This window comes from Perognathus longimembris, chromosome 12 (assembly GCF_023159225.1).
Source record: "Perognathus longimembris pacificus isolate PPM17 chromosome 12, ASM2315922v1, whole genome shotgun sequence".
NCBI classification, from domain to species: domain Eukaryota; kingdom Metazoa; phylum Chordata; class Mammalia; order Rodentia; family Heteromyidae; genus Perognathus; species Perognathus longimembris.
The window spans coordinates 26,500,267-26,513,186 of record NC_063172.1 but is presented as its reverse complement, the minus strand read 5'-3'; the positions used below and the strand labels follow the sequence as shown (position 1 = coordinate 26,513,186).

Genomic DNA, 12,920 nt, shown 5'->3' with positions numbered 1-12,920 from the left:
CACAGCGCCACTTCTGGCCATTTTCTGTATATGTGGTGCTGGGGAATTGAACCCAGGGCTTCATGTATACGAGGCAAGCTCTCTTGCCACTAGGCCATATTCCCAGCCCTTAAAAATGATCTTAACTGGGCACTGTCGCCTATGCCTATAATCCCAGCTACTTTTGAGACAGAGATAAAAGGGATCTCAGCTTTAGGCTAAATGGGCAGAAAATCAGTGAGATTGCATCTCAACCCATAGGTGGGCATGGTAGCACACATCTAGCTTCCTAGCTTCTTAGAATTTATGAATAGGAGGATCCATTGACCAGGTTGTACCAGGCATAAAGTTGAGACCCATTCAAAAACTCATGAAAATAAAAAGGGTTAGAGGTGAAGTTCAGCTGGTAGACTGCCTGCCTAGCAAGCTCTAGGTCCCCAGTAACTAACATGTACATGTACACACACACAATCTTTCTGTGACATCCTTTTTCTGTATTTGTAAATATTTTCTTGTATTTCCTTTTAAGTATTCTGGTCATTCTGAATTAGAAACCTAAGGTCAAGTCTATACCAACCAGTAATTACTTTAGAAGGTTTGGGAAGTCATTCAGACTAACTCTGTGTTACTGTTTTATGATCTGTAAGAAAGGAGGTTTGGGCTCAGGGTGGTTTAGAGACATCTATCTGTAATGCCAGCACTTGGGAGGCTAAAACCAGAAGATCTCACATATTATAGGCCATCTGGGCCCATGTAGCAAGTTCAAAGACAGCTTGATCACAAAAATGCCCTATTTCTCTAAGCCATTTTCTATGTTGGCTCATTTGAGTACTATTTTAGGTGTTGACTAAGAATTTTTAAATTCCCAAACTTATCAAATCAATTTTACCGCTGTGTAAAGTATAGTTTCTTAATTTTGCCATACCTTTTGAAAAGCCATGTTCACTCCGATATATAGCAGCTAAGAGTACAAATTAATAAAGCTTGGTTAAAAATCATTTGGCATCTTGCTAGACTTTAAAAATGTGCATTTCTCCTTATAGGAATCTGTCCCAACTTAATTGAATCTTATCACATCCAATTAAAACTTGAATATCAAATACCAAGATTTCATTTAAGCATAATTTAGAGTAAAATTAGAAAATACTACTTATCAAAATAGGGAAAGAAATTATTTTTAACTTATTGAAATTTGTAGCCGTTAAAATCTTTTCAAAGAGTATTTAATGATATGGGTAAATGGTCATAATGTGCTTAGGAATTATCACCACACAGTTTTATGCAGTATCATCTCAATTTTATTACAAGCATATGTTTAAATACCATAGTGAACAGATTTTTCAATTTCTATCGTTAAGGGCTGGGAAACTGGCTTAGTGGTAGAGTGCTTGCCTAGCATGCACAAATCCCTGGGTTCAATTCCTCAGCACCACATAAACAGAAAAAGCCAGAGTGGTGCTGTGGCTCAAGAGGTAGAGTGCTAGCCTTGAGCAGAAAGAACTAGGGACAGTGCTCAGGCCCTGTGTCCAAGCCCCAGGACTGGCAGAAAAAAAAATCTGTTGTTAATTTTCTCTCTGGATAGTGGGGTTAAAGGTAATTTTGTATTGTGTATACTTGTTTTCCACATATTCAACAGTGATACTTACATAAATATGGAGGGAAGTATATTTGTATGTTTGTAAGCATAACATTAAAGAGTTAAAAAAAAGCTGTTATTATTTTCTTGTTTTTTACTTGATTATGTACAGAATTGACCTGTGTATTTATATGTGCATTGTTTAGCTGGTGGGCCTTATTTTTCAGTGTCTTTTAGTACTATTTATGACTTCTTCCTAGAAATTTGGGTGAAATATTTAATAATTCTTTTACAGCTTGTATACTTTTGATATGCGTGCACTGAACACTCCAGTTATGGTCCACTTAGATCATGTGTCTGCAGTGCTTGATGTGGACTACTCACCCACTGGGAAAGAGTTTGTGTCTGCCAGTTTTGATAAGTCTATTCGAATCTTCCCTGCGGACAAAAGTCGAAGCAGGTATGTGACGACCAGTTAGCTACTTGTTTTTTGACCTGAAAGGGTGCCTGTTTATGTATGTATATACATCCAAGAGTCATGACTTAAGAGTATTTGCTTACATCATATTATCCATGGGCAAAGAATTGGCTACCAAGAAGTTTCTTTTGTTAAACCAACTATTACCTTTGTATTAGTAAGCGTTATAGAAATCTTAATTTGATGATGAAGAATTTGAATAGGTAAGTTTGTCCCAATCTAGTTTATAAGTAATTAATATATACTAATCTCATATTGTTTTTCACCCATTCAAATTGTACCAGTCCAAAAATGAAAGAAAGAGAATAAATTGTTGAGACCTTATCCCCCCCTTCCACTTTATAAAGGCAAGCAATTTGAACACTCATCTGTCCTTACGTGATATTTGTGTGTTGAGCTCCATAAGCACATGGAGTATGATTCTAGTGTCTTTAAGATTTGGGTTGTTTACACCAGGCGCTGGTAACTCACACCTGTAATCCTAGCTATTCCAGAGGCTGAGATCTGACAATCACAGTTTGAAAAGAGCCCAGGCAAGAAAGTTTGTGAGACTTTATCTCCAATAAACTACTTAAAGCAAGCCAGAAGTGGCACTGTGGATCAGGTGATAGACTGCAAGTCTTGGGCACAAAGATGCTCAGTGACATCACCCAGGCCCTGAGTTCAAGCCCCAGGACTGGCTCCCCCCCCCAAAAAAAAGAAAAGAAAAGATAAAAAGATTGGAGCTGTTTTGTATAGCTTGGCTTTCTACTACCTATTATGTGTTACTAAATACAACGCATTATTTATATATACATCTATGTTATATTTTATATTAAAGTAGCTTATAGAAACTGGCATTTTATGAGTAATCTTATACTTGATTTTTTGTTTTATTGTCTGACTTCATGATTTTTTTATGCAATGCTGGGGATTGAACCCAGGGCCTAGCACATGAAAAGAAAGTCTTTTACCACTGAGCTATACTCCTCATTTTTTGTACTAATTGACTTTAAGACCTAATTCCTGTATCAGATACAGCCCCTGTATAGTGTGCAATGCTTTACTAAGCCCTTTCATATATATAGACTCACTATTCCTTAAAAGAGGCCTACATGAGTTCCTGAAGCATGCATATACCTCCTACAATCCACGAAAGAGCCCAACAGTTGAGTTCAGGCTGAATTATTCCAAAGCCAACATGGACCACTAAATGCAAGTCCAGCTAGAAAGCTCACCTTCTTTCAAAATTCTAAAAGTGCATATCCAGGGCATTTTTTTCCTGGTGGTGTTTGGAGAGTTTGTGGTTCCCTGTTTTGTTTAGATATTGATAGTATTCCCTTCCTCTGCTTGAAAACTAATCGCAGATCATTTGCAGGGTCTACTCTCAATTCCTGTCATTACAGGACATCCAGAAACTCATGCTTAGGCAACACTATGAATGTCTATATTTTTAAAAAAACACTTTTCCTTTGAAAGATCTTAAAATGGTCAAAGTATATTTTAAAAATAAAGTTTGAGTAAAACTAACCTGAAATCAGTATTTGGAATTGGTTTCTACTAGAATTTCAATATTTCCTGAGCCTTCAAATGGAAAAACTAGTTTATTTTGATCTATGCATAAAGAGTTTTAAATTTTAAAAAACTTTCATCCTCTGATACTATAACTTGTAGTTAGCTTTATAAATCTATCAAATTTAAGAACTCTGCATAGTTTATCACTAAGGAGGATTCTAAGTTGATGAAATGATAAACCATCAGATTTGACTAGATATTATTAATGGTTACTGAAGCTTGGTTGAATTTTCATTCATTTAAAAACTCATTGCTTTAGGAAACTGAGTAGGAAGAGAAAGTAAGAGATAATAGGAACTGAATATTAGAAAAGCAGAACGTTGACATGAAGAAAAAAAGCACTCTCACCCAGTTTTCATCTTAGTATGCTTTTCTTCTCAAACCATTCTCCCCATAAGTTTCTTATGTTAATAATTAAAATAGAAGCTAGACAGACTAGATATTCTAGTAGGTATGAGTTACACCTAATTGGTCTATCCTCTATGAGTTTTATTTAATTGTACATAATTTATTGAACCTATTTCTTTTATGTAGCCTGCATTTTTCAGAAGTTTTGCTTTGTTTTGTCTGATGTTACCTTTACTTGCCTTTTGAAGTTCTTAACACTTCCCAATATAGTATCTTCTGTGAATTCACTTAGCGTGTTTCACAGCCCTTTTAAATAGGTATGGTATTTGACATCTCTATTTATTAAATGATTCTTACCTCAGCTTATCACTTTTATAGCCCTCCCTTTCTTTTCACACATGTAAATCAACTATCACTTCAATTAAGCTTTCCAAATAATGTGCCTAAAGGGGAAGAGAAAGTCAGTCCCCAGATTCAGCATATCCTATGTGCTCTTTGAATGTCATTTCCTTATCTTCTTATCTATCTATCAATCATCTGTCTTTCTCTCTATCCAGCCATCCAAGACTGGAACTTGAACTTGGTATCTGATGCTTTCATTTGGCTACTACTGCTCTACCACCCGAGCTATACCCTCAGCCAATAAGTTGATTTTTTTTCTTTCCTTTTTCTTTTATTTTTTTTGCCTATCCTGGGGCTTGAACCTTAGGTCCTAGACACTGTCCCTGAGCTTCTTTTGCTCAAGGCTAGCACTCTACCACTTGAGCCACAGTGCTACTTCTGCCTTTTTCTGTTTATGTAGTACTGAGGAATCAAACTTGGGGCTTCATGCATGCTAGGCACCAGTAAGCCACATTTCTAGCACTTCTTTTCTTTTTATTTCCTCCTTTTTTTGGCAGTAAAATAGAACAATAAAATTAATGTGACTGGTGACCTGAACTGAATTGGACTTGGTAAAGAAAGGACTTAAAAGCAACTAATTTCTATGGTTACAGTGTTATTCCAGCTTGAAAATTGTATGCTGTTTGCGTTTTATACCTTCACTTATTTGTGGAATTTTTTTGTACATCTGATTTGTTTCTTTTATTGAATTATATATTCTCTTGTGCATGAATTTTCTTTTAATTCTCCAGCACTTAGCATAGAACCGTATTAGTTGGGTTCAGTTAAAAAAAAGACTTGGGATGAATTTGAATTTTCTTTTTCTAGTCCTTCAGGACTCAAAAGTGATATTCTAATATTTGATAGGCAGTAGTTACAGAAAACCTATACTGAAACTCCCAAAGTATTGAACTTCATTCCTCTTCTGTAGGGAAGTCTATCACACAAAGCGAATGCAGCATGTTATCTGTGTAAAATGGACTTCTGACAGCAAGTACATCATGTGTGGATCTGATGAAATGAACATTCGTCTGTGGAAAGCTAATGCTTCTGAAAAATTGGGTGTGGTAAGAAATCTCATTTTCTATAATTACTATAAAGCTAGTATCTGACTTTATTGAATATTGTAACATTTATTTGAAGTACCTTGATACTTTGATCACATTGACAGCAGCCTGACAAAAATCAGTTAGCAAGCAACAAAAGCAGTAAGGCTATTGAAGTTGAAAAAGTAATAAAAGTCTACTTAATAAAAAAAAAAAAAGAAAGAAAAGCAGTTAGGCTTATTGACTAACATGGCTCTGTTGATTTTTTTTTCATGTCATGGACACCTCACAGGGCCTTTGTTTATTCAGGTGTTTGGTAATGTTTGAGTCTTCCTGATCTGTGTGCTTTCTTTTGGTAGAGAAAGACAATTTAGGGTTTAGAAGCTTAGAATGTAGGAGAATATCTCTCCTCTGCTAGAAGAATGATAAAGGAGCAGATCAAAGGCTGCAAGTCCCTGAGAGGTCTTTTACTATCAAAAAGGCACTGAAACATTTAAATAAAAAGTAAAAACAACTCATCAGACTTTTAAAGAGACTTAGTGAATAGCAGATAATACTGGCTAGCTGCCACTGGCTAGCAAGATTATGGTTACTTTTTGCTTTTTTTTTTATGTTTCTCTAAAATGTTCCATGTTTTCAAAAAGAAGCATTCAATTGTTTATATCAGAAACAACTATTAAGTTTAAGATAGAAAAGGTTAAGTGTAAGTCACTTTTTAATTAGCCTCAGTAGGAAAATCAAGGCTAATAAGCAGTTATTAGGGATAGTTGTTTTAAGTTTAATGATTGTTAAGTACTATATTATTCCTAGATTTTAGTACATTAATAAATATTCTCATTTGTATCAGCCTTAATATTTTAAACAACACATATTGCAAAATGAAGTAATTTTCTTTTCTGTTTACATAGTTATTTTTACAAAGAAATAGATTTGTGCCTCAGGAAGTTCTACCTCAGTGGTACACATAGCCCTTCCTTTCAGCATGACTTTGTTCCATTTGGTGGCATCTGTGTATACTGTGCATGTGCTACCTAAAAGGAAAGTCATTGTAAAAGGCACGAATACACCAGAAATTTGGTTGCACATCATAGAAGTAATTTTTTTTCTGAAGGAGAACATTACTTCCTAGTTTTGTTGTACTGCAGCAAAAGAAAGGATATGCTATTCATTATGACTTCAAAACACTTTTTTTCCAGCTTACAAAGAGAGAAAAAGCAGCCAATGATTATAACCAGAAGCTGAAGGAGAAATTTCAGTATCATCCTCATATAAAACGTATTTCTCGTCATAGACACCTACCAAAATCTATCTATAGCCAGATCCAGGAGCAACGTATTATGAAGGAAGCTCGTCGACGAAAGTATGTATTGAAGTATTCAACCATCTCAGTATCCTTGTTTGACTTTCCCCTCTCATCTCACCATAATACAAAAAACTACCTTTCAAGAGAGTAGTTTATATGCTGTTATACCTTAGAAAAATTTTTAAAGACCTCTGCGCTTCTTTTTCACAGTAAAGGGGAAGGCAGTAATCATCAAAGAATGTGAGAAAAGAGAAATGAAAACAAATCAGAAGTTCATATTTTAACTATTACAAATAGGTATTTAAGAACGATTTCCAGTGTAGCTGTAATTATGAGATACTATATATTTTCCAAGTAAAAGCATTCATAGAAACCAGATGTGATTGTGCCTGCCTGTTACCCCAGTACTTGGGAAGCTGAAGCAGGAGGATCATGAGTCAAAGCCAGCTTGGGCTCCATAATGAGACCCTATCTAACAGAACAAAAAAAAAACTGAGATCTCAGATATTACGATAAAGCATACTAGAAAGTGTGTTTATATGTTATATATTACTCATTTCATGTGTGCCAGTCCAGGGGCTTGAACTCGGGTCTAGGCTCTGTCTCAGCTTTTGTGCTTTAGACTAGTGCTCTACTACTTGAGCCACAGCTCTACTTCTAGCTTTTTGGGTATTTAATTGGAAGTTAAGAGTCTCAGTCTTTTCTCCCCAGGCTGGCTTTGAACCACATTCCTTAGTTCTCAGCCTCCTGAGTAGCTAGTATTACAGGTGGAAGCTATCAGTGCCTGGTTGTTGTTTGTTTTGTTTTTGCCAATCCCAGGTCTTGGGCACTATCCCTGATCTTCTTTTGCTCAAGGCTAGCACTCTACCATTTGAGCCATAGTGCTACTTCCAGCTTTTTCTATTCATGTGGTGCTGAGGAATTGAACCCAGAGCTTCATGCATGCTGGGCAAGCACTCTACCACTAAGCCACATTCCCAGCCCTGTTTTGTTTTCTAAGGTGAAGTCTCAAAGTCATAAACTCCTAGGCACATGTAATCCTCCCTCTTTTGCCTTTCAAATAGCTAGAACTGCAAGTGCACCCCACTGAGCCCAGCTAGAGATCTTGACTGCCGTTAGCTCTCTTTGGGTAGATGTTGGAATTGAATCCTTTTTATATGTAACTGGTGTTTCATTTTTCAAACAGTAAAGGACAATCAGGTAAGGATAATTACATAGCTGAAGTTGTTTTTAAGTTGGTAGCTACCTTTCACCTATTTGCCTTGTGAAAATTTTCTCCAGTGGTTGCTTTTCTAGGGAAAGAAAATGCTTTTATGACATTATTTCAGAAAAATTTCCTAGATTAAGATGATTTGACATAAACTAATGTGTGTATTTTATTTCTTTCTAGGGAAGTGAATCGTCGTAAACACAGCAAACCTGGATCTGTGCCAATTGTGTCAGAGAGGGAAAAGCACGTAGTTGCAGTTGTAAAATAATAGTTGATAGTCCTACCATTCATGATGTGGAATTATTTGCTTCTATTGACTTGAGAGCTCTATAAATAAAAATATTGACTTTAGTTTAGTAGTAAAGATTTCTATTACATGTATTTTTCCTTGTTTTATACTGATCTTCCCTTTTACTACTTGTCAAGTTTTGGCAATTATAAAACCTAATTGCATTTCAGTTCCATGAACTGCCATGAATTTTTAATAATGTGCCACCTAAAAAGTGAGACAATAAATAATATGATAAGATGTTTGTCTTGTTGGGCATTTAGCATTACTGCCACGAGGAGCAGGGCTGCCTGCCGAGTCATCGGCCCTGCCTCGCGTTACAACTGTGGTTTCCATAGTGACATTTCTGTGTCTCGGACAGAGCAGACCTGACTGGTTAAAAACAGGAACAATTCTCCGTGATTCAAGACTAAACCAGAAATGGAAGCATGGTTTTGACCATTTTGAAATGTAACTTTATAAGTTCATAATCTTTTGGGATAAAATACATAGGTAAGTGTCAAGAAGTGAGATTTTCAGGATAGAACACCTAGAAAGGAAGAATGGAAGCAATGTGGAAAGGGACATTACTTGAAGGAGATACTGAAGCATAAGTAGCTAGGGAATATTATAGTAACCTCTATGGAAGAAAAGTTGTATCAGATAACTATAATTAGTCTTGTGGCCACTGCTATGACCTTCCCTTTGATAGAAACAGAAAGCAGACTGCTCTTCAACCTATTTTGTCATCCCCATGAATCATCTTAGTTTCAGAAAAGAAGTGAAAAGAGCCAAACATGAGTGTTTATGTTTGCAATCCCATCTACCTGGAAAATGAAGGTCCGATCAGGAGGATTGCAGTCGAGGGCACAACCTGGGCAAGAAATTAGTAACCTCTGCATCTCGCCCATTCGCCGGGAGTGTGATATTCACCTATTATCCCAGTTATGCAGGAAGGGTTAATAGGATCATAGTCCAGGCCTGCCTGGACAAAAATGTGAGATCCTATCCAAAAAAATTACTAGAGGATAAAGAGATGGGGACATGCTCCAAGTAGTAGAGCACCTGGCTGTGCAAAAGTTAGCATTATTTGATGACAGGGATTGGACAGCATGATGGATCACTGCCAGTTTTTTGGTATTACGATGCTCCAACAGTGCATACACATTAAACTAAAACCGTGGTTTTGATCCTATCCAAAGGTATTGACTAGCTAGGATTAAACTAGGGCCAAGGGCTGGAGGTCTAGCTCAGTGGTAGGATGCATACCGAATGTTATCTAGGCCCTGGGGTTTGATCCCTAGCACTACAAAACAAAAAATAGGTAGCAGCACTACCAGAAACATGGCCAAGTCACTAAATGACTGAAAGAATGATTTCTGAATGAACATTCTTTCAGTTAGTCAACATGTATTAGTCCCAGGTATATGTGTATGTATTATTTTAAGTCTTCACAAGCACTGAAGCCAGTGTTGGGAAATGAACTGACTTTTTTGCTCCCACCATAAACTTAATCTCCAACATTCTGCATCTGAATGGCACACCGCCCACAGACAAACCTCTGTGCAAGGGCATAAATAATATTACTACTTGTAGGAATAACAGCTGTTTATGGAACACCACAGCACTAGAAATTAATTTACCTTTAATTCTCGTAAGAACCTCCTTCAGGAAGGCCTTGTTATAGGGTGTCATTTTTGTACTCATTCTATAAAAGTGAAAGGAGCTCAGACTCAAAGGAGACCCATGCAAACAAATGTTCAGCATTATGTCTACAGCAGCACACAGCAAAGTCTTACTTATGCTGGGGAAGGAAGAAGCCCATCAGAAGTGAAGTGCCAGCTGCCTCTGATGAATTGCAGGGGTGAGTAGGAATACAGGAGAGCTCTTTTCCAAGCCAATTAGCACACCCCAGTCACATCTGTCACTGTTATCAAAAGGAGCTTCTCTGGGGCTGGGGATATGGCCTAGTGGCAAGAGTGCCTGCCTCTATACATGAGGCCCTGGGTTCGATTCCCCAGCACCACATATACAGAAAATGGCCAGAAGGGGCGCTGTGGCTCAAGTGGCAGAGTGCTAGCCTTGAGCAAAAAGCAGCCAGGGACAGTGCTCAGACCCTGAATCCAAGCCCCAGGACTGACCAAAAAAAAAAAAAGGAACTTCTCTGGCAGTGCTGTGTTGTTGAAAGCTTAGTGCCTTGGGTCAAATAATATATAAGGTTTGGACAAATATTCTTTCTCCACCAAGGCAACAGAGTTAAGATTATATGGTTAGGTAGAAAGAAGAACGAGTCCGAAAGAACAAAATGACACCTAGAGGTCTTAGGGCTGAGGGCAGAAAGAGCAAGTGTTAGCTAGGGGCAGAATTGGGTGTGCAAGGTGAAAACACAAACACAGAAAAGTTTGTCTGATGCCCACAAGAGCAGCCAGCAGCAGGAATCACTTCCAGCAGGCGTTTATGAAGACTCAAAGGAGCAGAGAAGGCTACCAGCAAAAGGACATCTCCTACTACCTTTACCCTCTTAATTCACTCAAGCAAAGGAGACTATAGAGTCAACAATAAAAATGAGCCTGAATAAAGCTGGGTGTGCTGACACCATTATAGTCCAACTACTCAGGAGGTTGAGATATGGAAGATCCGTAGTTAAGTGCCATCCTGAGCATGAGATGTCTCAAAAAAAAAAGAAAAAGAAAGGACTGACTGCCCTTTCTGCTCCCACTGAAAGTATCACTACTGCAACTAAATATAAAGATTAAAAATACGGCTGGAAACCAGTAGCTCACACTGACCACCTTAGCTACCTGGGAGGCTGAGATCTGAAGTTCACAGATTGAAGCATTAAAAGCAGACAAATCCTTGAGATTTATCTCCAATCAACAAAAAGCCAGAGCTAGAGTTGTACCTCAAGTTGTAGAGCACTAGTCATGACCAAACCAGCCAAGCAAGAGTTTGAGGCCCTGTGTTTAAGTCCCAGTAACACAAAAAATGAAAGAAGCAACAGCTGCTTTGGGATTTTTTTTTTTTTTTGTCAGAGAACAATACTTTGCTCCAGGCAATTCATACACCAGTACTCTACAATAGGGAACATGGAAGTAGGCTCTTAGGTATGTGATCTGTGTGGTTTCTACCCCCTTACTTCTATGTTTATCTTCCAAAACAGCTGCCCTAGTTCTAAAGTCTCATTGTCTCATTAATTGACCTTTATGTATCTTAATTTCCTATTTCAGTAGGGAAGTTACTCCTTAACAGGGATCATCTATTTGGGGTGGGGTCTTTACAGTGGTATCACTTTAGAGGCCCTGGTTAGCTGCTTTCAGATGTCTGCTCTTTACCATGGTCAGTGTAGGCTAGAGGTAGGAGAAAGGGAGCCCCCTAAAATGCTTAGTACATTTCAGTCAATCATGGGGGAGAGGAAGGTCTCTAAAAGGCTTAATACAGGGCTGGGATTGTGGCTTAGTGGTAGAGTACTTGCCTAGCAGTGCCCTGGGTTCAATTCCTCAGTACCACATACACAGAAAAAGCTGCAAGTGGAGCTGTGGCTCAAGTGTCAGAGCCTTGAGCAAAAGAAGCCCCGGGACAGTACCCAGGCCTTGAGTTCAAGCTCTGGGACTGGCCAAAAAAAAAATTTTGATATGGGGAAGGAGGTAAAGATGCCAGGAAGGAGTTGGGACAGATCATTGCTTTGTTGTTAAGAAGTCAAGGGAAAAGAAGACAAAATGTCAACCACAACTCTATTTGATTGCCTGTTTTTCCCAGCTCATAATAATGGCTTCTATTGTTCACCACTAAATATATGTAACTGGTTTCTACCAGATCTACTTTGTCATGGTGGCCAACCTTGACCTGCTCACTGGTATAATGGCTGTTGGATACTGAACCACCACACAGACCCCTTCTCTGTGCCCCCACTACCCTGTGAATGCTGGTGGAGATTGCGAAACCACAGCTCTGCCGACAGCACACACGCATTGCCAGCTACTGAGCCCCTCTTATATGGTGAGGCCCCAGAACACAAATTTTGCAGACTATACTTAATTCCAAGGGAACTGTATCTTCATCTTAGCAGGGATGAAATAAATGATATGTAGAGTATTGTACAGCTAACACAGTTAGGAAACTTTACTTGCATGTTTTACTAAGGTTTTTTTTTTGTTTTGTTTTGTTTTTAGCTTTAACACTTTAGACTTGCTCATTAAGAAACCTATTCTTGGGGCTGGGAATATGGCCTAGTGGCAAGAGTGCTTGCCTCACATACATGAAGCCCTGGATTTGATTCCCCAGCACCACATATATAGAAAATGGCCAGAAGTGGCGCTGTGGCTTAGGTGGCAGAGTGCTAGCCTTGAGCAAAAAGAAGCCAGGGACAATGCTCAGGCCCTGAGTCTAAGGCCCAGGACCAGCCAAGAAAAAAAAAAAAATTATTCTCCAAGGATTCCTTGAACAAAACACATTGGATATAATACGTGAAAAAGTTTTCTTAAACAATTAAAAATGGAAATATCTGTATGTCCAAATCTTTAGTATGATGGTAATAGATGTTCCTCAAAATTATTGTTCATTTGTAATTTTAATTTAAAAATTCATCTGGATGTATCTATATTATCAAAGCCCATATAATCCCAGATATAAAAGTTTTAAGCTCATCTATAAATAATTAGAACATATCTTTGAGTCTAGTTTCAATTCTATGAGGAAATAGGTCAGGAAATTCATTTGTAAAAACCAATTTTGCTAATTAGATTTCTTTCCAGGTGAAATGTGAAACTCTAAAAAGCAT

General features: G+C 37.9%; 1 protein-coding gene across 1 annotated transcript in view; it reads left to right on the top strand.

Moving 5' to 3' along the window:
• Nucleotides 1–8,239, top strand: part of Dcaf13 (DDB1 and CUL4 associated factor 13) — a 31,862-nt gene extending 23,623 nt beyond the window's left edge. Inside the window, exons 8-11 of the mRNA XM_048358464.1 lie at nucleotides 1,851–2,015; nucleotides 5,248–5,383; nucleotides 6,559–6,722; nucleotides 8,056–8,239. Of these exons, the coding sequence (XP_048214421.1) occupies nucleotides 1,851–2,015; nucleotides 5,248–5,383; nucleotides 6,559–6,722; nucleotides 8,056–8,143 (553 nt within the window). The 3' untranslated portion in view covers nucleotides 8,144–8,239. The remainder of the gene's footprint in view (nucleotides 1–1,850; nucleotides 2,016–5,247; nucleotides 5,384–6,558; nucleotides 6,723–8,055) is intronic.
• The last annotated feature ends 4,681 nt before the right edge of the window (nucleotides 8,240–12,920 follow it).